Here is a 25,291-nt window from a genome sequence, read left to right on the forward strand (position 1 = left end):
ATAATAAAGTTTCAAATGTGAACCTGTTGACAGGAACAAAATACCAGGAGCACAGAAATGTAAAAGGGTAATTTGAGTTAATTTTCGCAGAGGCGCAAATGTTACAATCTTAATATATAAATATTCAGCTAGCGTATGTTTACGCTCACAAAACTCGAAAAGTAGTCGACAGATATCGCTGAAAATTTCAAAGTTTGTTCTTATTAGTGCCAGGAGTGTTTAGATAGTGGTTTTAATGGTAGAAGAAATTGGGGATGCTCGAAGATTACTTAACACAATATTTCTGCACCGTAATGAGATTCGGAGTCCACTATGTTGTGGTATACAGTAGCAAATAGTGGAAGAAGTCGGAAACGCTAGACGAAGACATTAGCAATAGCGAAGCATTGTGGGGTCCACTAGTTATACATAAAAAATATACTAAATAGTAAAAAAAAGTAAAAAAATAAACCTGCCCTCAAGAAAAAAATACCAGGGGCACAGAAATATGATGGGATTTTTCCATTTCGTTAATATTATAAATTTATGGCTCATTGATAGTAGTATTTTTAATAGGAAATCCACCTTTGTTCGAAAGGTTCCCTCAATATTCAGGGACAATATTTTTAATCGTTCCCCGATATTTATCGATTCCCCTTGGCCGGGAGACCTGTCGGTCTTCGGCCCCTTAAATAGCGGCATAGTTTGTAGTTGGAGGCCCACTTAATTTGGTATCCGCTTCATTCACTGCACTACCTACACGCGCGGTAACAATAACGTGCCGGTGGCATCACAAACAGCGCGGTGGACACAACCGTTGCGTGTCGCAGTTGGCACACTACAGGACCCCACCGAGACAGCCTGGGTTCTCATTGCCTCGCAAAACCTGGTCCGCCATCAATAGGTTAAGGTGCTTCCATAGCCGCTGTGTCCACATGATGCACAGATGGGGCCTTAAAGAGTCGACGATGTGTGAATGTGGTGCGGTACAGACCACCGAACACGTGGTCAACGAATGCCCGCTCCATTCATTCCCCGGCGGGATTGATGAGGTCCACATGGCGACAACTGAGGCCCTAGTCTGGAACGCAGACCTAGATGTCCCCCTCTGACCCCCCCACCATACGAAAGAAGAAGTAAAAGTGATAGTAGTTGTTAAAAATCTTGTAACGAGGAATCCATTTATATATCACGGGTCCGCACTAATTCTTCCCTCAACAGCACTATAAATAATATTGTCCATAACTTGGGCTTTAAAAATATGACTTTAAGTAAAGTATCAATAAACTTTATAAAGCAAATTAAAATCCAGGAATCTCATGTTGTCATTTATTAGCAAACAATATAGTGTATCGTTTTCTTGGAAATAATTGCACTGCAAAGTAAACTGAGAGATAAGGAGACATAATTAAATGCTAAAATTAAACAACATCCGAATTATTAACGCAATAAAATAATGACGAAAGGTATTAATTAATATAATGAAGTAGTGGACCCTGCGATGCTTTGCTATTGCTAATGTCTTTCTAGGGAGGCTCCGCATTCTTCCATCATTCACTACTTTATACCACAGTGTTACTGTTAAAAAACTGCATTACATCGACTTTAATTCAACTGTGTAACTCATTACAGTCCAGAGATATTGCGTTAAGTATTCTCTAAACATTCCTGGTACTAATAAAAACAAACTTTGAAATTTTCAGCGATATCTGTCGACTACTTTTCTAGTTTTGCGAGCACAAGACATACGCGGGCAGAATTTTTACATATTACTAGCTGACGTGTACTCGGCGTTGCTCGGGGACATGTAAATATTTGGATAAAGTTTTGAGGTTGTAAGGCCTTTTAAAACATACGATTCCGTAGTACATTATTTTGATGTATGTATCTCACAAGGTTTAGCCATTGTTAGCAATGTAAGTACCCGAAAATATTTTTTAACTTGATTTCAAAACATTGACTTTTCTCTACTTTCTTTAAATATTATATCAATGTATTATATTTATATAAACCTTACAGAAGAAATTTTTTTTAAATGATTTTTTTAAATGAAAACTTTATAAAAATCCGTTGCGTAGTTTAGAAGAACTAAGCGCAGAAACAGACAGACTCGGATAACAACTTTGATTTATACTATTTATAGAAGATAAATAAATAAATTGACAGGAGGAATATTTAAGAAGTCTAGATATCAAGTAAACTTAGTGATATTGCAATACAGATGCCGAAAAATCTCGAAATTTAAGCAGCATTTATAGAAGTCCGCAATCGGATATATGTATAGGGAAACAAACGCGCACCCAATATTTGTGCACAGTTGACATTTGTCACATAAGAACGGATCATCTCGTTGATTCCTTCTTGGTACACCTACAACGAAGGTCTCTTCAAGACCAAAGTTCACTCCTTCCTCTCCTCAAAAAGACCCTTGACACAGCATCCATAAAGATGACATATGTGGAGTTCATGTAAACAAAAAAATAACCGTCACGGGACTCTTGGCAAATGTGAAATATCGAAATTGATTGTTATTGAATGAAGTGAAAATGTAAGTAAATAAGTATTGCATTAATATAAAAATATACACAAAGAAAAATATTAAAAATTAAAAGTACATCATCATTTTGAATAGATCCTGTTCAAATTTCAGTGAGAATAAAAGCAAATATACCGCACAGAGTTTTGGCAGCCGGGCGGAAAGAGCAGACGAGTCACGAGGCTGGCCGAATGAAGCTTTGAAACACATAAAAATGATGGAGGAATTACTTAGCAGACTATTAAATCCATGATACCTAGTTGGGTAGCAGACGCATTCGTCCACACAGCTACAAACTGGTAAATGTTTGTACATAGAATAGAAAGCATGGATGGTTGATATAATGATTTCTGTAACCACTGGATGTATTGGAATATGAGCGAGCCACACAATTGAGTTGACCAGGGTATTATCTTTAGTCATTGAGCTAACTCTTTTTGATGAGCTGAACTCGCACGACTCCTGGTAAACTGTACCACGGTTCAATTGAACGGTTACTCTTTTTAAACAGGAGATATTTTAGTGCCATTAAAATTCAAAATGCTTTCACACAAACAAAGAATTGAATTCTGTAAATCTAAACATAAAGCTTAGGGCGCACAGTTTACACCCGCGATGCAAGTGGTTTCCCTACCGAGCATCAAACCACCCCATTAATTGTTATTTTTTATTTTATATTGTAGAAACAAACAGTACATGATTTACAGTGATGAAACAATATACAGGAATTAGATACTTCATGTTGGGTACCTATGATATGTTTCCTTGTAATGTCAGCTAAGGCCTAGCGCGCACTACGATTGTATTTTTTGCGACACTATTTTAAAATCGTGCTATAATAAATCGCAAAAATAATACTGCGCGCATCGCGATGAAAAATTGCGATGAATTGTTCATTCTCAACATGGATTTCATACAAATTGCTTGTATTGTTTTGCTTCTTCGGAAGAGGAGGAATAAAAGAACACATACCTAAATACTGGACTCATCCTTTTACAGCAGAAAGATATGTTAAAGGTTTCTTTTATCGGAAATACAACGATCTTCGACAATATCCAAAAAAATTCTTTGGCTATTATAGAATGACGATTCAGACATTTGACAAACTATTAAGAATTGTTGGACCTCAAATTGCATACAATAATACTAGATGGCGGAATGCAATCTCAGCTGAAGAAAGGTTGTCAGGTAGCGATTTTAAATCGCAGTGCGCGCGTGTCCATATAACTTCAAATGCTATAATTTTATTTTGCGACAATCGCGTCGCGCGCTGTCGCGGAAAAATGTGACAAATCACAATTTTAAAATAGCAACTATTTATTTGTCGTATATGCGCGCACATACTTACTAACTCATACGTTGCATTTCTGCGACAAAATTATCGTGGTACAGAAAATCGTGGTGCGCGCAAGGCCTAAGTGGTATGTTTATTCCTTAATTACCAGGTGACGTGTGTAGTATATAGGTGAGGGTGTGTGTGTGTGTGTGTAATGTATGTGTAAGTGTTTGTGTGTTTTTGTATGTATGCGCATTGAACAGTTTAAGTAATTGACATGATGCCATGTTTGAATTTGGGCAGTGAATCCGAAAAAACGTCAATGTTTAAGTTAAGACAAATATTAATTAGAGTATGAAGAACTCGGTTTTTTTGGCGAATTAGATGCTGCATTTGTTTTATAATTAAGCGTGTGGAATAGAACTGTATGTCTTGTACGTCTCAAAGGTATGTTAAAGTTAATAAGGGAAAGAAGTTCGGTACAGTCAATGTTATTATTTAAAATTCTATGTATAAATATTGAGTCAGCTACTACTCGCCTTTGCTGCAAAGTTTCAAATGTACATTCAAAGTTATTGTTGAATTTGTAGGTAATATATTTTATAAATTTGTTTTGGATTCGTTCTATACTATCTATGTAAAGTTTATATTGAGGATTTCAAATTTTCTTACTCAGAGACGTGAACTGCGTCTGGCAGTCCTACATCTGAGACTTGGACATGCGTACCTAAGCCTACTAACAATCTAGCATCATATTTTTCTCGTGGTATGAGGCGGTACCGTACCGAGGTAGCTATATCGGGAGAGTCGTATCGCGCAAGCACAGTATTCTCATTGGTCATACGATCTGAGCTCACGGCTCCCTTTCAATTGAGCCGACTCATTGCCATATGAAAATATTGAGCTGGTAAGGTGACTCCTGCTCATGAGATATGAATCCTATAATTTCTATATCCGCTATATCCACAGACATAGGAATTAATAGACGAGAAGATAATGGCGAGGGGTAAAATCAACTGTTGAAGAACGAAGGGAGTAAGGCTGACTGTGATTCGTCAATAAATCAATCTGACAGTAAATAGGCATCTCGCATTATAATATCACCATTTACTTCTTAAAAGTAAAATCTGCTTTAGAATGAATAGACATTTTTACATGGGAGCGCAAATTACTCGCCACGTTATGAACAAATTTGCGAAGTCCAAATTCGGCAAAAAAATTCGGTTGTATTTTCAGAGTCGAATATTTCGTTTAAGTATTTAGTTAAGACACTTTTATAAATGTTCATAATTTACTTCCCAGCAACCAACCAGCTTTGTGTTTCGCGTCCAGACGTTTCTCGATGTGATAGTATAATATGTTTCTAAAACTGATCTATATTATACAATGTGAATATGCTTAAAATAAAGTAAAATAATGCTTATATATGGAATGTAATACGACAATTGGGTTTATTCTCTTTTTCACATCTATTTTTACAAGTTTTCATAGTACAAGTCAACATTTTGCCATGTTATTTCGTAAAATGAACCGATGATGCCTCGACCATAGTTCGCACGAGAATGATGACGTCACGTTTTCAAATTTCACTTGAGGCCATACGCCAGCACAGCCGGTTCCAATGGAACCGGTATGGGGAGTGGGGATAATACGCTTTTAATCACTTAGGGCAGGTCTACTAATATTCATATGTCTATGGCTATATCCGATTTTTTGACAAAATGATCTGAGTATGACATCTTGTTCACATTTTTGCGAGCAACAAGAGGAGCCTAAAATTGAGTTTCAAAACCCTCCTTATCACAACCAAAAACCATGTTAAAACTGCGAGTGAGAAACCAAATCCGCTATATCATACAGAAAATTACTATCAAAACGCGCTATATCGGATTCAACCAATCACAAGCAGTTATTTTGCCAAAATACAATATGGCCGCCGCTCTGACGCCACGCTCGTGTGTTAAAATGATCTACGCGTGTGTTTCTAAACCCGCCATGTCGGCTCAGTTGACTTTCAAAAGCCTCTATATCACGAAGTGAGTATCGAAATCCGCTTTATCCATTTTATTTATCGAAATTACTTAATTATTGCTAGACATATATAGAAAAATAAATGTTTTCGAAATTTTATTACTCCAATTCATTATATAAAAAATTGTAATGCAATTACTTATGTACGCTAGAGATGTGACAGTTTTTTGCGATTTTCTCCAAATCAATGAAAGTTGATATAGCGGGTATAGAAATTACACGACTCACATTTCCATCGCTAAATGGAAACCGCTTGTAATGGTAATTTGAGTACACCAATAATAACTAAATGTAGGTAGAACCGTGTAATATTTACATTTATAATAATATAATATGTAACATTATCATTTTCCTTTATCACATATTTTTATAATTAATAATCTGATGAAATCAATTGTATGTAATCAATAATAAAACATTTAAAAAATCAAAGTCTTTTAATTTCAGATAGATAATAATACAGGGTGTCCAGAGGTAAAGTGCACTAACTTCGGGAGGTGATTCTACATGATGGTAGAAGTAAAAAAGAAAAATAACTTTTTTCGAAATTCCAACTTTTATTTTTTCTATACTATAAAATATTTTTCCATAGAATAATATTTATTTTCCCATGCAAACTGCAACCATGCAACCATGTAATGCAAAATCATGTGTTTTTGGTTTGAAAATTTGGTCGCCTAGAAATGGTTCAGAAGCTTTAATTAAATACTGCGAATAGAATACATCCTGGCCTTTGAAATAATCGAGTATTTTATAGATAAGTCTTTTTACAAGCCCAGAAAAAAATAATGTATAAGGCCTATGAAAACTGATTTTAATATGAAATATTATTTTATTGTTTAATGTGGCAAACTAAGTTATTTATGAAATGATTGAAAAAAAAAAAAAATATGCCTGAACATCCATAAATAAAATAAAATAAAAGGCACTTTTTGGCCATGTTTTTTTCTTGCATAAATCAAAACAGGCGGACGGTGTTAAGCGGGAATTTAAACCTCATCGCCATCTACGTAAGGGTTGTTATTGATAGCGGCTCAATTAAAAATATTACACGACATAGTGCATCGCCTTAACTTTTTTAACTAACAACTTCCTTAAAACGTTGGAATTTCGAAAAAAGTCATTTTTCTTTTCTACTTAAAATCATGTAGAATCACCCTCCGAAGTTAGTATGTACACTTTACCCTCGACACACTGTATTTTATGAACTTAAATACAAAATAGAGATGAATAATATTATTTTTTAAAGGTTGATCCATTGATTACCCTACACACATAAAAAATAAAGCAGATGACTTTTTTAGATAAAAGATAATAGACAATAAAAACACGAATTTGTTATTGACCACTTTAATTTTATTTACACTCAACCGGTTTTTATGTGTTTTTATTGTAAATTACGACTAGCCACAAAGTTAATGCTTTTTACAAATAAAAGATAATATATGTTTTTATCTCTAACTCTTTACAATGTCAAACTGTCCAAATTATTTCATTAATGTTTATTCAAAGACTTGTTGAATGAATAAAGTGAATAACTGTGTCATCGTGGATGACATTATTTGAAAGAGATCACTTTATCAGCTGTATTATTTTGTTCTTATTCTTTATGCAACCGATTTCTTCTCCGATACTTGAAACACCAACTTTGACAGATTATTAGTGGATTACAATCTTCTGATTGGTACAGTGATTACTTCAGCGATATGATTTGCGGAGATGATGTGTTGTTTTACAGAGAAGATTGCGTTCCTGTCCACCACATCCAAATCCTCAATAACACCACGTACAATAGGTACCTACTAAGCATATGTAACTTGCAGAGCGATTGTGCCTATGTTCATAGCAGTTCATTTTTGATTGTGATCCAGTATTTTACTGAGGAACTGTTAAAAGCGTAGGTACTTACGATTCTTTCCACATTTTAGCACATCATGGACGTCGTCCGATCGTTTACCGCTACATCGGAAGGAACGGTTTGTTCAGTAGCACGTTAAGCGGAAACGCGTATGTGTGATATTGTTGTTGACTGTGTCAACTAATCACTTATCTCATAGTGGCATTTTGTAACTTGTATCAAAGAGAGGTGTGAGCGGAACATTGGCTGAATATTATTAAAACTAAGAATTACAAGATTTGCAAATATGTCAGGATTCTAGGCTAATGGAGGCTGAAGGGAGTTGGCGGTGTGGGGGGAGGAGATGGAGAAGATGAAGGTTTATAGTCGTAGTACCTACCACTCTGGGTTCAAGAATCGTAGTTGCAACACAACTGACACCACTGGTACTGATAACAGTAGGTACTAGAATATTATGCAGGGATATAATTTAAGATTCTCACGGTCAAATGTTTTTGTCGTGATTAGTTTTGGGGTAATTATGACAGTAATTACACAAAAACTAAAGGGAAGTTGAGAGATAAAGGAAGTACGACAGAATTCATTGAAACAAAGAGCAATAAACAGTGAGAAGTATGTATTATCAATATTCAACTAAGAAAGATCTGACTTACCTCGTCCCCGTACAAATCATTGGCTAAAGCCCCCCGCTGCTTAAGGTTCTGTTTCATCCTTCCCGAGCGCGACACAGACATCTTCCTCCGCGTATCGTACGGCGCGGAGAACTCTCTGTCGTCATCCTCACTGCTCATCAATTCCGGCTTGCTCTTGGAAGCTTTCTTCTTCTCAGGAGAGAGCGTGTTGTGTGAGAACAGATTCTTGAAAAACTTAGCCATTTTGTCGTCTTTATGGCACTATAAAACGGCACTCAATGGATGATAAGACGTATTATTATTATTTCTTGATCATCTTATCAACGGTTATTATTTTATCAATGTTGCAAAATTAGATTATTGTTTTGCAAAGTGACAACACTTAACTTTCAAACTATCTCGACATATATAGCCGCCTTTAAATTGTATGCGACGAATTCGTCTACTTTCTTTGAGATTACAAGTACAGACGATAGCTCCAAAACACAATTTTATTACGTATTTCCAACCAGATGGTTAAATTTAACTGAGGTTTTGTTTTTCAAGTTTAACGTAGTATGTATCCAAATTCATGAAACACTGCAACGTTAATCCATTTCTTTTAAAACAATTGTAAAAGTAACTTCTTTCCAGAAAACTTATTGTTATTGTTCAATTATCAGAGTGTAATAAACGGCACTATTATGACAGTCAATTAAGTCCACATATTATGATTTTATTTCTCAAACTTCAACTAGGGCAGCCAATACACCTGTACCGTTGTGTAAAGTGCGAAAATGTACGAATAGGAAAATTTTATCATTTAATTCTTTCTTATCTGATAAGACTATATGAAGTGCTGCCCAATCATAATAGCAGAGACAATATAACGTTGTATTCGATGGATCTTGCGATATTATTAGCCCAGTGTTCCGTGGAGAGTTTTGATAAGATATGGTTCTAAATGGTATCTACACTTGCAGATATTGATATACAGCAGAAATAATTCTCTAAAGAAATCTGTATAAAAGACTGAGATAAGCGAGTGTATTTATATTTTGCACGCTGATAGCATAAAGGCAATAAATCAAGATAAACATTGTTGATTAAAACAGAATGGATATATTGTTTTAGGTTGGCAACTTGGAGAAATTGCACAAAATTTTAAATTGATTATTGATTACCGCACAAGAGTTCCAATTGCTCCGAACCAGTGGGACTACGGCATCCCTCATTTGAGCTACATATTTATGTTGTTGGCTGAAGGAAGCAGGAAGTAAAGAAGTTCGTTAAGAGGACGTTTGAGAAGTACTTGGCTATTCATATGTGGTCACTAAACATGACTAAAACCAGATATGATTTCAGATTTTTACCGATAAATGTAAATTTGTGATTAATTATTTTGGGTTATTTATTACGCCTTGTTAGGCTTCTTACTTCTTTAGCCAACGCTTTACAACAGCGTTACAATGTCCATCATCAGGGCAGACGAGTAGATTGTGGAGAAGTGTGTTTATGTATGCAGAAATGATACCGTGTTGCAGCTATTTCAATATAATTATTAGTGAAATTAATGTTTTCGGTGTTTAGTTTTGGTATAACCATCAAGTACTGGACACCAAGAACTATCAGGCTTAGCCACGTCATCCAGGACAACAGGACTAAGCTGCCCTGGTGATGGACACTGTAACGCTGTCCAAAACGTTGGCTAAAGAAGGAGGAAACGCAACACGGTGAATTTGAAGGTGTTTAGGTATTTTGGAATATGAGGATATGGCTGGTTTGTAAAGGCAGTCAATAAAATATTTTCTACATGTACCTGATGAAATATGAAATACAAATTATGATTTGTATTTACATCAATTTGAATTCCACTTTGGTTTTTGTAAATGAAAGCAAATCTTGGAAATGGAAATTAACCTACTTTCCGACATTCAATTGAGCTGAAACTCGGCGGATAGACTTGTCATTGATGACAATTCATTCTATCAACTCTTGGTAGCAATCACGCACACACACATGGACTTATACTCATTTCTCTGAAATTCAATGATATTACAGCAGTTAATACATGCAATAAATGTCAGTCTTATCCAATTGGGATTTGGCTTGGCTGATAGAGTTATAGACTCTAGTTCCTGGGTAGGAAGGTTCAATCCTTATTCAAACCAAAAGTTTTAAAAATATTCAAATAGACTTCGTACCAGAATAATTAATTAGAAACATCAGACAAAACTGAGATATATCAGATATTTAAATGACTGTATCAATAAAGCAAGCACATTTTTAAGGGAAAAAAAGTAACAAAATATGGTAGAGCTTTTATTATTTTGATTTCAATGATAATCATTTTATGTACAATTATATTTCAATGCTCTAATGCAAAATATTTCATAAAAATTAGAGATCAATGGTTGCAAAAAAAAAACATTTCTTACCATTTGCTAAAACAATAATTTTGGTTCATAATAAAGTACAATGATAATTTTTATGTTAGATTTTGAAAATTTGGGCTAATTTGTTCAGTTTTGGGTACAAACAGCTATTATCCGTGAAGTTAATTTGTCAGTTTTGGGTACAAACAGCTATTATCCGTGAAGTTAATTTGTCAGTTTTGGGTACAAACAGCTATTATCCGTGAAGTTAATTTGTCAGTTTTGGGTACAAACAGCTATTATCCGTGAAGTTAATTTGTCAGTTTTGGGTACAAACAGCTATTATCCGTGAAGTTAATTTGTCAGTTTTGGGTACACAACTATTATCCGTGAAGTTAATTTGTCAGTTTTGGGTACAAACAGCTATTATCCGTGAAGTTAATTTGTCAGTTTTGGGTACAAACAGTTACTATCCGTGAAGTTAATTTGTCAGTTTTGGGTGCAAACAGCTATTATCCGTGAAGTTAATTTGTCAGTTTTGGGTACAAACAGCTATTATCCGTGAAGTTAATTTGTCAGTTTTGGGTACAAACAGCTATTATCCGTGAAGTTAATTTGTCAGTTTTGGGTACAAACAGCTATTATCCGTGAAGTTAATTTATCAGTTTTGGGTACAAACAGCTATTATCCGTGAAGTTAATTTGTCAGTATTGGGTACAAACAGCTATTATCCGTGAAGTTAATTTGTCAGTTTTGGGTACAAACAGATATTATCCGTGAAGATAATTTGTTCACTTTTCAGAACGGCTCATATGGTCTGATAGAAATCGTTGTCTCCCTCATCGTCATAGCTACAAATATGAACCCAACGGTGTTAGAAAGAGAAAACATCAGGCTTTATATTCAAATCTAGAAGTTAACCAAAGAAGAATTAAAATGTTCACCTCTATGGCATCAAAGGTTCCAACCACAATTTTAGAAAAAATTATGAAAATGATTTCTCTAATAAAATGTGTGTTTTTTAGTTCAGCTTTGAGTCGAAAAAACTTTGAATTTTTCCATTTAATAAAATTTAACTGCACAGCAGAAATACACACAAATTCTACAAACTTCTGACAGTGTCTTTAAGAAATGTAATTAAGAAAAATTTGAAACAATATAATATGGTGTTTACGCGTTATAAAAAATAATTTATCATTTTATATGGATACTTTAAATATGCAATAATCGCTAGTAACTAATTTGTATATTAAAAAAAAAACATTTGCCTTTTTCCTGTCTAATACAATTTTTGATTGACTGTACATATAACAGAATCTAACATTTATTATAAAAAGAAACCCATGGTTTCCTACCTGCCTAATTTTCTTCACAACCAGCCACGGCCACCCATCGGTGGTTATGGTAGTAGATAGCCCGTGGTGTCACATTGAAAGTAAGAGAGTTTGGTGGGGGTTGCTGAGCGTGGCTGGGAATGGGTGACGATAATGTGCTTTGTTATGGGATGGCCGCGAATGCTTCAGATTATTTCAGAATGGACTTGCTGACTGTGTCGGAGAGTCTGGAAGGTTCCAGAAAGTTCATGAAGGTTCTATAAGGTTCCAAATTGAATTCCGGAAAGTTCAAGAAGGCTCTTGAAAGTTCTGGAAGGAGAAATTTCAAGAAAATTCTATAAAGTTCCAAACTGAGTGGAGGAGTGTGTCGGTAAGTATAGAAGATTCCGGAAAGTTCAAGAATGCTCTTGAAAGTTCTGGAAGGAGGTGGCGGGGTACAGCAAGTCTTCTTTAAATATTTATTATAAATTTGGTATTACCTTTTATTAAAGGTTAAGTTTCATCAGTTAATTAATAAAGCAGATCTGGATCTGTACTAGCAGTATATACAAGATAAGCTCTTTTGTTATGTAAATTTCTATGAAACTGTAAAAGGATTCCGTTATTATATGACTTAATGTGAATATCGCACAAGAGTCCCGACTGCTCTCGACTGTCCGGAAATAGTGAGAATATTGCATTTCGAATTCGGGTAATTTGTGAAGCTGAAGAAGACCGGGAAGTAGAAGTACCTGGCTATTCAGATCTGGTCACCAAACACGGCTCAAACCATTTAATGCGAGGTTTCAATTCTGAACGGTAGTCTTCTACCAGGGTGTTACTGAGTATCTAAGTTTAATTGCAATATATTTTTGCATTGGAAGAGGAATTGAACCCACGAAAAAGTGTTTTAACAACTTGTCCACAGTAAAGGCTCAGATATTATAGACACAGAGAGAGGTCGTAAGTACGTACATAATCGACGATCTTCCTCTAACACACCGTCTTGTATGAAAAAGAAAAGACAGAAGATGCTAGAACAATGCCGTTACGTACGACTTCTTTCTGGGAATAATGAGGAATTTCACTGGAAGTCCATAATTTATAACTACATATTAATATAAATTATTACATTAAAATTTGAAGCGTCAGTGTGCAGGAAAGTCTTATATAATATATGCATTTTAAATTAAATAATAGTCTACGCAACTACAAGGTTACATACTTCATACTCTAAACTAATCATTTATGTAAATGTTGACGTTGTTTACAACCAAAACAAGACAAAGGGAAACATTTTTGCCAAAATAATAAAGAGCGTTTTATTTTATGTACATTGCTTTCAGTGGAAATAGTGATTTTGATTTATTTAAATTTTCCAAAAAAAATTATGGCATATTTAAAATGAGTTTGATTTCTATTATTATTCACTAACACGAGATATGAATTTTGTACTGTTATGTTTTTAATTTATAAAATAAACTTCCAAGTGTGAATACATACATAAAAAGTATGTAAAAAAAAAAAAAAAAATAACCACTCAAACGACAGCGTGTTAAAAAAAAACGCCTTGAGCGATAGATTTCCGGTTTTAGATTTGACCGTGCTCTTTCGAAAAATCATATAAACATATAAACTGTTTACTGTGGTTTAAACTGCTGTTTATCTCCTATTTTTAGGTTTTATAAAAAATTATAATTCATTTTAATTCATAAAAATTACCTACTGCTACCCAAATTCGGGTATCTATTACTCAAGGGCTTCAGCTGTGCTACCCAAATGTGGGTAGTTATCGTTTGAGTGGTTTAAACATATCTACATATTATAAAGATTATTGAAGCACATCAAAAGTCATTGTTTCAGTCAAAATATTTACAATTTTTTTTATTATTAATAATTCTTGGCAGAATTCTATATTTTATTCTGTTCATAAGTGTTTAGATCAAATTAAATATTAAAAATATAAGTGACTTATTATTTTCATTAACCACTCAGGCTAATATCATCAGTTTTGGGAACAAACATTAAGCTATTACCAGTAGTCAATTTGTTTGCTTTTGGTAACAATGAATAATGGACTCAAAGAAATCATTGTATCTCCCTTACTGTCATAGTTAGAAATATGAACTAAACGGTGTTAGAAAGAGAAAACACCAAGCTTTATATTCAAATCTAGAAGTTAACCAAAAATGACCTCTACGAAACCAAAGGTTCCAAACACAATTTGAGAAAAATTTCAAGAAACTTAATGAATTTTTCATAAATTATTTTTGTATAAAACGACATAGAATTGAGTTGACTTTACTGTTTATAATATTTTTCAGCTAAAAAGAAGGGTCAGTGTTTAGCCAAATCAGTTTTAGTTCAGTGTTTAGCCGAAAAAACGTAAGGTGGGCGATTTTTAAAAGTTTTTCATGTTTGCCTTCAAATTATGTATTTATAAAATTATACGCCAGTTTCTAATACTACAATTCGAAGGTGTATTTCAACACCTTCCAAAAAGTGTTTTTTTTTTTCGGATACGTTCAGAAATATTCCATTTATTTGGATTTTATTGCAATGTGGAAATACACAAATTCTCCGACCTTCTGACAGCATCTTTAAGAATTATATCGGTCAGGCCTGATGGGGTTAACTCGGGGCACACCGAATATAAAAGCCAATACATAGAAGTGTGTTTCAGGCTTTTCCCTGGCATGAAAGTAAGCTCAATTTTTCCTTATTTACTTCTGGTGAAATTGATGAAGCATTTTACAATACGGAAATTATTTTTTGAGCAGGAATTGGCATCAGTTTTCTTTCCAATCGGTGTAGATATCACCTTTACGGTTTTTCTGTTTAGTGGTCAAACACATCTAGATTTCTATTTAGCTTGTATTTGCATTTGGGTTGTTTTAAATAACATTTAGTCACTTTAGCGCATTTTTAGGAAGACTTTTATACATATAATGTATGTTTTGAAAATTAATAATGCTGTGGTGCAAAATTCTTAAAAAAATTTAATAGACGTTACACAGAAAACTCTCTCAGTAATCTGCAACCCCAAAAACTGAGCGAGTGTGTAATTAGTAAAAGCGACGCAAAATTAAAATAGGTAAAACAACACAGCTATCGATCTTTCGTAAAATTTCCATTTTTTAGTTTAAAGATAAGTTGTCGTGTTTACGTTTGCGAGAATTTCATTTCGTAAACTTATACAAATAAAAAAACGTGGCAGAATGAAACAAAGAGAAACACAAGCAAGAGTTGCTAGAATACACGGAGGACTAACTGAAATGTATTAAAACAACAATTTATTAATAGTTGTGACTTGTAGAATGGTCAGCTCTAGGGAGCTAGACTTCGGTATAGTAACTGAGTACGCAGGGAAATTCGTACACGGATATACTAACAAGTGACTTGAGTCTTGTGCGCGTAGCATACTCGCCGCTCGTCAGTGGCTGATGAGTGGCATGCTACGTACACGAGTTGCATTCAAATCCACTACTCGTTTGACAGAAATGACGTCCGAACATGATTTGAATGTTAAATTTGTTCTAGAGGTGGGAAAATATCCATCTTTATATAACTACAATTTGATTGAGATTGGAAAAGTCAATTAGACATCATTCTCATGTAGTTCCTTGGTGGCAACAAATACCCTACAATTCACATTTATTTGTTATATGGGTGTTTTTTTATGCTCGTAAATTTAAAGAAGAACAATATTATTGTCTTCGTCGCTAGAGACTCTTGACATTGTTCCACAGCTGCACTTGAAAAGGGGGTCGAGTTCAGCATAATTCAGGTAGCGCCGAGTACGAAACCAGCTTTAAAGAGTAGCGTATCGGTAGGCTACTTGTGATTGCGTCACAGTTACGTAGCTTGTAAGTACATCTGTGTACGCAGGGCCCAAAGCATGGCGCTAGAGTCTAAGCACGCAGCATACACTGAATTTGACATACGAATACCGGCAAATTACAGAGCTTGATTTCGTGCTCTCAACTAGTAAAACAAAAAAAAAACAGCAGATTATTATTACTTATCAGATAATAGTGTTGGATTACTGAGAGAGTTCTGTATTTGGATTGCGCACAATTATAATTTTTTTTAATTTGAGAGCAATAAATTGTATTGCTTGTAAAAACTATTTACATAATACTAGTCTATGATTAAAAATTTGAAATAAAGGATTCAATGTGAAGATATTGTGATGTGCAAATTTTTATAGGCACATTATTTATTTCTTATTTTCACACAGTTTTAAATTATAAATAATAAAATTTGGCTTAAATACCAAAAAAAAAAATAGGATTAAAAATACAAAAAAAAGAAAGGATTAATTTGTCAGGGATATTTTTGAAAGATTTACGTAACATTCCTATTGCAATTTTTTTTATGTGAAAATCTTAAATAAAATATCTTTACTATATAATATCAACAATACCAAAGTTCTAAGCATTTCAAAATATGATTTTTTAATTAAAATTATGCAAAAACCTTATTATTTACAAGTTAAATCTGATTGTTAAAGCAATCATTATTTTCAATTGATTACAATCTAGTTTATTTTCAGAACCTGTTAAAAACATCCCATCAAGCGTTAATTACTTTTGTAATAAATAAATTAAAGAAAAACAAATGTTGAAGTACGAAAAAAACATTATTTTCTAACTACAATTTAGGTATATTTCAGTTGCAGAATAAAACTACATATTTAGTTTATCCTTCTCACGTACATGTGTTAATTCTTTTGTATTTTTGATAGAGTTCAAAAGTTACTAGTAATTATTATAAGAAATTCTAGACGAGCTCTCGTGCTGAATAACTGACAATATTTGAATTCTTCCTACACCATAATTATAATTAAAAGAATGTTGGCTGTGCAGTGATGGAGGACGTCGCCAGCAGAGGATTTAACACACAACATCAGGGTGGGAACCCGACGCATTCGTAAACTAACTATAAGTGATCAATGTAATTGAATTTTAGCTTATTTTCTGTCTTTAGAATGTCCAATTAAAATCTACATGGAATCTTGAAAGGAAAGTGGATTTCACCTTATTAAAAATAATAGAAAATTGTATTTGTTTTATTTTTGTACAACATTAAGTAACAAAAAAGGAATTACAAGGATTCAGCAATTTAAAAAAACCTCTCCGATTTGACTGATTCAACATGGATTCTAGGCAGTATACAGTTAATATAAATTGGGCTATTTACTTTAAATATCTACTAAACTTGACATAAGAATAAAACAATCGACAGGTTCATAAACAATTCTCGACAGAGTTTGAATATTTTGAGAGAATTTTTAGAGAAACACCTGTAAATTTGTGTATGGGTCAATATAACTTTAAATGATGGTTTTGACTACCTACTAAAGTTTTAAAATTATAGCGTGTTAATATCGGTGACAAAGCTTTCCAATTCAAAGATTTGCACACCTTTACCGTCCAAGGCTTGCAGCAAGCCCGTTAATGTCATATGAATAAGAATAAAGGACTACCGTGTCATTTAGTTACCCACCAACTGCAAAGTGATGACTTCAAATTGTTTATGTCGGCGAAACAATATCTTTTAATTTGATCAGTCAGTAAAAAAGTTACATATTCAGAAAATTAAAAATAAGGCCCCACGTTTAGACGTAAGTATCACACCTCCATTATCTATCAAAAACACATCCGAAATAACACCGCAACATCGCTTTTAAAAGGCGAACACAATCAGACCACATGTTGTGGTTCATGTTCAAAGATTCCCGATTCCTCGGTACTAATTTGAATAGAACTTACGCTAGTAAGCCCCGCAGCAGGTACCACCGTCGGTGGTCGAACCCTATTTTTATTAACGTACAATCTGATATTTTCATCATTGTAATCCAAAATCTTTCTAGTGGAATATCTAATGTGTAACTTCTGTTTGTGGTAGATGTTTAGGGCTCCTTTAACGACCACGAACGTGAGACCGCCCAGTATCGTTCTGTGGAAGTTGTTCTTTATGGAGCTGAAGAGTATTTTTCCTACAATCGTGGAGATGGTGGGAAGGATTAATGCTCCGCACAGTATTCTCGTGGGAGAAGCGTAACGGCCGTAGAGCTGCGGGTTCAGGTTGCTGGGATCGCTCGCGGGAGACACTTGTTCGTTGGATGATTGAGACGTTCGTTCACCCTCGATTCTGGAAATAGAAAAATAAACATTACTATAGAATATCAGTCACGTGTATGTATTTAACCCTCCCGCACTGGAGGGGGTGACATACATACCCCAAACGAGAGTTTTGTGTGATATCAAAGTTGTTTTTTACATAACACACTCGCTATAATTTAGGTAATCTTAGAAAAACTATAGAGACGATCGTAATCGTAATGTGCATTTAAAATATTTTTTAAGATCCAATTTCAACGATATTAAAAATACCATAGAGATAAGCTATGTACTTTAAAAACAACATCAAAATAACTAACAAACATAAAAATGAGGTAATCTTAAAAATGATTAATAATAATAATGTTTATTTCAGCTGGACAGAGCGGTGTGTGCAATGCTCTGCCTGCCATAAAAGTTTACATTTAAGTTAATACATAAAAATAAAATGAATAAAGATATAAATAAAAATAATAAATAAAAAATCAATACATTGATGTGCACATTAGGACTTTATGGTGGCTTGAGTGAAATTCTCCATCTCCTGTGTAGAGGTGTTATTAAGTAACACCAACACAACCTATGGTCACCAAACATGAAGATAAGGAAATCAACAAACATGAAGATGACGAAATCAACGGACAGAAGATGGGGAAATCAACAAACATGAAGATGACGAAATCAACGGACTGAAGATGGGGAAATCAACAAACATGAAGATGACGAAATCAACAAACATTAAGATGGGGAAATCAACAAACATGAAGATAGGGAAATCAACAAACATGAAGATGAGGAAATCTTACCGTAACAACACAACAACCTACAGTCCGCCTCGTACTTGTATAAAATACCCCGGTACTTGTGTAGGAGCGATTAGTCAGCAGTAGAGGTAGATAAATAATAACTCACTCTCCAAAGGGCAGCACCATGGTGAGGCCGGGCATCTTGCGGCAGCTGCTGCGGAGGGCGGCCAGCAGGGCGTCCTCCCAGCGCAGGGCTCTCCAGCAGACCAGCAGCACCGGCACCGCGGGCAGCAGCACCATGAGCACCAGTGGGTCGGCGCGGTCCAGCATGTCCAGGCCTTCTTGGTGACCTACCACCTGGAATTAAACAGAATCAACATTAACTACCAGATATGCTCTATAGTCTGCCTACCAAGTATTCTGGGATACTTTGGATATGATTAATATGCAGTATTGTAATACAGTAATATGGGTAACTTTTGAATTGAGTTGCGACTTTGATCATCGTGGATATCTGCATAATTCCTGTTACCACTCAGAAATTACTCGCTACCTTTTAATGATTTGTTTTCAGACAACTTGGATATAATGACGCTTTAAAAAAAGTGTTAAATTAGTTATTTTATATTATTATATTTATATTATTTTAATTATTATAGAAATTTTCAGAGAGAATTGTAAATATATTTTATAAATTCCTCAAAGATTATTATAGTTTTTGTGTGATTCATTTATAATATAGCGTCTATTGATTACACACTTTATTTAATTTTTTGAAAGGGAACTTAAATCACCATGTTTTAATTTTTTTTGGTTGCCCAAACATATGCACAATTTTTATTTTATTTATATATTTAAATAGTTTAACCTCTCAGACAAAGACATTTATATACTATGTGTTCCTTTGAGAACTGTCAAAACGTGATAATTTTTGTGTTATTTACGAGTTTTGCTAAAAGCATCATAACTCACGTCTTGGGAAACGTAGCCTCATTCTAAAAAATGTTTTGGAAAGATTATGAAATCCACTATCGCATTGTGTTGTTATAAGTAAATATTTGCGTTTCTAAATATATATTTTTTGAAAACGTCAAAAATATGTAAGAATCGATAACCATTATTTCAAAGCCGTGAAAAATGTACTTTTTTCTGAGTATCACAAAGAAATAACACTTTATATATTGAAGAAATATAATTAAAAACTATTAGTCACCTCAAAATATTAACCGTCCAAACTAAAATATTTTTAATAAATTATTTAGAAACGCAATAAATTATGAACGAACACGATGACAGATTCAATCGGCTTAGATAATGCAGTTCTACGTTCCATAGATATTGTTGAATACAGACGCGTAGCGTTATTCATTATCGACACTCTGTTTTTTAAATCATGGCAATCCGTATACTAGTGATGGAAATAAATCGATGTTTGTAAAATCTCGCGCGTTTACGTGAAAAGACGTTCTAATGTCTTGACCGCTATTATCATATTTACGTCTTTTGACGTTCTAATGTTCCGAGTGGTTAAACATGTGCAATAAATATTACGTTTTTCAAATTGATCTGTTTGTTGGTTGGCTGTAAGAAAGTTTATTTAGAACAAGTCTGCCGGCAGTTCCTAATCTAGTCACCTCCTCTGCATCCGTTTGGTAGTTATCAGTCTTTTGGAAGTCATCTTCTATCAGATGTTGGCTAGCATAATTTTCTTCACCTTCGCCTAGTCCGTTTAGCAACCAATCACTTCGACAAGTGTCCTCGGGCTACTCAGCGGCCTCCATTAATTGCAGGCTCAGCCTTCTGTCGCACAGCATCTGCAGTCGCGTACCCCAACTTTGTCTTTTGACATCTTCCCTCTGGAGTTGCAATAAAACAAATTAAATTAAAATACCACAAATAATTACCTGCATAACAGTGACGGCTCCGTATGTAATGGCTGTCCAATACAGCGAGCCGAGCATGACCCCGCCCACCACGAAGGGGCACAACTTGTGGGTGACCTCTTCGAGGGAATCCAGAGCCGACACCATGGGGCCCATAGCCGGGAACACCAGGATGTACTCCGCCTTGCACTGCGGGCAGCTAACGCGGCGCGATATGTTGCCCTTCTGCATCTCATTTACCCAGCGCTGGAGGCACGCTTGGTGGACCTGAAAAAAATTACACGGGTTAAAACAGGGCGATTTTGTCTCTACTAAATTGCCGTAGCAAGAGATCTCCACTTGTTGTAGCAGATGGTAGACAGTCACATGGAAAATGTGAACAATTTTTTAATTTTTTTTACACTTAACTGTGGAGTTAAGAGTGAGAGTTAATCATATACAATATGACGTAATCTTTGGGACCCATAATGTTGGAGGGAGGAAACACAAAAGCCGTCAACTTGTTGGTAAATGGCTAGTCAAGATGAGTCGTAGAAACAATCCATTCTCATGTGACAAATATCAACTGAGTACAAATGTTTAGCGGATGTTTAGCGTGTTTCCCGACTATGCACTGGTACCGAAGGGATTAATGACACTACTTTATCCGTGCATCTTTCATTGAAATACCGGTAGAACCGACACCGACACAGGCGTCACAACCGACGCCTGTCCTCTGAAAATTGCAATCCGTTTGTTAAGATAAGGGAATCCATTAAAGTGGAGAGTTTTTCTTGTTCTTGTAGTTACAGGGGAGTAGAAATCAGTTTTAGTGGCTGAGTCAAAAAATGCATTGGGTTCGCACCCAGGCATTGTGGGTTTAATTCCTCTGTTGGCTAAGTCCACCATCATTACGCGAGCAACATTTTCCACTTATAACGAGAGAAATAGGAGTTTATCAAATATTGTCAGGATATTTGAAACCCGGAAATGTTGTCTTTATTTTTAAAAAAGCAATCTAGTGGACAAGGTTGAACGTCATTGATACCTTCGGTAATTTGCCAAACTTTTTTTGTTCATTTTCCACTTGAGAATGGGTTTTTTTTTGTGCTAAACAGTTCTTCAATGGAACAGCTTGCCGGTTTAAGCATTTCCTTTCCATACAAAAAGGGGGTGGAAATGTTGGCGTGTTTTACTTGAATAATGCACAAGAGGCGCTGTGTCCAGAAGCCAGTAGGACTACGTTATCTCCAATTGGGGTATATTAAAGGGAGTGAGGAGGGGAATAAGATGGAAAAGAACCCTGCTATTCAGATCTAGTCACTAAACACGGCTAATGTCACTTAAAACAAGGCATCGATTATAAATGGTGGTTACTGAGAGTACCACCTTGTACGTTCGTGGTGAAATGGCACAATGATTCGTTGATTGGTCCAAAAATCTTAAAGTACGCTCAAATGAAGTTAAGAGGGGTAAGGCTCTGGACTACCAATGCGGAGGTAGCGAATTCAAATAACAGACTCCTCAGGCCTCTGCCATATTTTGTCAGAAGGTCGGGGTATTTCCGCTTTGCAATAAAATCCAAATAAGTGGAATATTTCTGAATTTATCCGAAAACCAAAAACTGTTTTAGAAAGGTGATAAAATACGCTTTCAAATTTTATTGTTATAAATAAAATTATTATTTTCGATATATTAAAATTTTTAACACGAAAATAAATTATTTTTTTTAATGGCTCTTACATTTTTTTAACTAAAAAAATATTTAAAAAATACACGCATTTTATTAGACAAATGTATTAAAAATATTATGGTAACCTCACTTTTTTGTTGTTTTGTATAAAATTAATTAACATTAAATTCACTAAGGACGGGTTGTTTCGGAGAATTTGAACAATTCATCAAATCTCAAAGTTCATTTACAAGTTCTGTACAATATTTTTTAAAGTTCTGTTTTTATTTCAGTTTTGTCAAGCAACTAGCCTATGATATAATAACAGAACTTGAATAGGACTTTCACAGAACCCGGAAATGAACGTTGAAATTTGATGATTGTTTAAATTCTCCGAAACAACCCGTCCTTAGTTATATTATTTTTTTTTCAAATTGCGTTCAGAACCTTTTGGTTAGAAAGTGCACATTTAAATTCTGCTGTAGTTAATTTCCAGGTTTGAATATAAAGCATGGCGTTTTCTCTTTCTAACAACGTTTATGTCATGTTTCGCACCATGACAGTAAGGGAGATATAACGATTTCTATGAGACCAAGTGAGCCATCCAAAAGTGAACAAATTAACCTCAAGGGTTAATTTGTTTTGTTTCAGAATTATTTAAAATATACTATATTATTTGCGACACGTTGCAGAGTGGAAGATACTCTCAGAACCACAATGGTGAAAGACACCTTCCTCTTTCCCATCTTCCTCCCCTCTCCAGTTCCTTAAGCCTCGATGTACCCCAATTGGGGATGCCAAAGTTTCACTGGCTCCAGATGGTTGGGAGCAGTTTGGGTGCTTGTGCCGCATTCACATAAAAAATAATGCTAATAATAAGAAATCGTTTTGTTTATTTTTATCAGGGATACATAATTTATACAAACCAGTCCCTTATACGGGGAAAAACCTGTGGGATTGTGGTCTTGCATTATGATAATTATCATGACATCACCGTTATCATAAGCTTATGCATATATACTGATAGTTCAATATAATACCTTAATTAAAAGATGTAGGCAGAAATATTAAATATTATTTTCCTTCACATCTATTTTTTTCAAGCATAAGAGGAACACATTGCAGAGTATTTTGAATTTCATCACCAAAACACTAACCCAAACAACACATAAATTACAATATCATTAATTCAATGACTCAGAATCAACATTTTCACGGCTAAATGCAAATAATATGAATAACAAATCAATTCACAAGAAGTAATCGATTGCATTTTAAATTCTTGGGTAATTATTTACCTACGACTACCGTTTGAGAAAATATTCCGTACATGTTAGGTTAGGTTGGATTAGGTAGAATTAAATCACAAACCAGTCTATACAAACCTAGCGTAGCCCACAAACTACTTGGGTAAATATTTACCTACGACTACCGTTTTTACTACTACAAAAAATTGCCCCTTTAATAACGCCTGCTCGCGTCCCCTTTAGAGTTATATCCCAGTTTTCAAGTAGTTTGTGGGCTACGCTAGGTTTGTATAGACTGGTTTGTGATTTAATTCTACCTAATCCAACCTAACCTAACATGTACGGAATATTTTCTCAAACGGTAGTTGTAGGTAAATAATTACCACTACTTGAAAACTGGGATATAACTCTAAAGGGGACGCGAGCAGGCGTTATTAAAGGGGCAATTTTTTGTAGTAGTAAAAACGGTAGTCGTAGGTAAATATTTACCAATTCTTGATTTCCATAACAAATTAGCAATTTCTAGGTCTGAAATAATTATTGATGGAAATTTAATATTATCGTGCTCTTAGGGGCCATATAATCAAGGGATTACAGGTATTATACGTAGTTATCAGCCATTATCACGAGTGTAAAAGATTGTTATTTTAGCAAGAATATTTGTGCGATTTTAAATTGATTCACATCAATTAAAAGATTTACTTATAAGATCAGTTTTGTATGCAGACATGGTACTAGCTTGTATTAATAGCATTTTTCATTGTATTTACTTGGAAAACTTACCCATTTGCTGGTTCCTTTGCAATTGCACGGCTGCACCCAAGAGGCAAGAGTATCGTCAGATTCGTTTCCGTAGCAGACCCAACAGCATTTCTGTAAATTACTGGCACTTTCCGGCCTGATATCATCTCCAGTGATAGATCCCTCAGTTTCAGACATTTTTGAATGTTTTTAAATCGAAAAACAACACAATTAATTGATTTTTTTCACATTCGCAGACGATCTGTCAAAATATTAAGGTTACCTACCAAAAAATTCTCGTCACAACACTAAAATTTATAATTCAAAATACTCTCAGCTGTTTGCCGATTCACTTATTCACGTGATAATGCAACTAATACGTTACATCACCCTTTGAGTTTACACTTTTATCGACAATAATTTAATAACAATTGTGACTGTTTTCTCCAAGAACAATATAAATATATTTACATTCACAAGCGAGCCTCTCTCCAGCTATAACATTCCACATTTCGCATTTTTTGGTTCTCACGAAAGAGAGAAAGAGACGGCTGTCGTGTTTCTACGTATGAACGCTTGGGAGTGAGAGAAATAAAAAATATACCTATTTGACGAAAGAATGCAGCGATTTTGTCAAAAGTAGCTTGCCACACTATACCCAAATACTATACGATAAAAATTGAAACTGACAGACTTTCCTTACTAAAATAATATCAACATTTTACTACTGCCATCTAGTGGTGAAAGTTTTAATGAACATTATAACACAACCCAAATCTGACGTCATCAACGATGTTATTTTAGTGTTCATCCTTGACGCAAGTTTCGCTACCAACATTGTGTTACAATTATTAGATTAAAATTCCGACGATGTCATCTGTAGTATTGGATCAAGACCGGTGTGAAGTTGGCAAACACA

The 25,291-nt window shown here is 34.6% G+C and overlaps 2 protein-coding genes across 3 annotated transcripts in view; both read right to left on the reverse strand.

Moving 5' to 3' along the window:
- LOC149411759 (E3 ubiquitin-protein ligase MARCHF5-like) overlaps positions 1-24,891 on the reverse strand; it is a 45,183-nt gene extending 20,292 nt beyond the window's left edge. The window contains exons 1-5 of one of the 2 annotated variants that reach the window (XM_089647006.1): positions 24,415-24,891; positions 20,755-21,000; positions 19,017-19,207; positions 17,754-18,135; positions 10,672-12,309 (exon numbers count right to left, since the gene is read on the reverse strand). In XM_089647006.1, the coding sequence (XP_089503132.1) occupies positions 12,289-12,309; positions 17,754-18,135; positions 19,017-19,207; positions 20,755-21,000; positions 24,415-24,570 (996 nt within the window). In that variant the 5' untranslated portion in view covers positions 24,571-24,891 and the 3' untranslated portion in view covers positions 10,672-12,288. Of the gene's footprint in view, positions 1-10,671; positions 12,310-17,753; positions 18,136-19,016; positions 19,208-20,754; positions 21,001-24,414 lie in introns of those variants that run through there. The other variant, XM_089647005.1, reaches the window with a different exon arrangement.
- LOC149411760 (uncharacterized) lies at positions 8,283-8,686 on the reverse strand. The gene has a single exon (XM_089647007.1). The coding sequence runs from the start codon at positions 8,553-8,555 to the stop codon at positions 8,310-8,312; it is 246 nt and encodes an 81-aa protein (XP_089503133.1). The 5' UTR covers positions 8,556-8,686; the 3' UTR covers positions 8,283-8,309.
- Positions 24,892-25,291: the final 400 nt, after the last annotated feature.

The sequence above is a fragment of the Hesperophylax consimilis genome, chromosome 25 (assembly GCF_061612785.1).
Source record: "Hesperophylax consimilis isolate HC1 chromosome 25, BYU_Hcon_1.0, whole genome shotgun sequence".
In the NCBI taxonomy this organism is placed as follows: domain Eukaryota; kingdom Metazoa; phylum Arthropoda; class Insecta; order Trichoptera; family Limnephilidae; genus Hesperophylax; species Hesperophylax consimilis.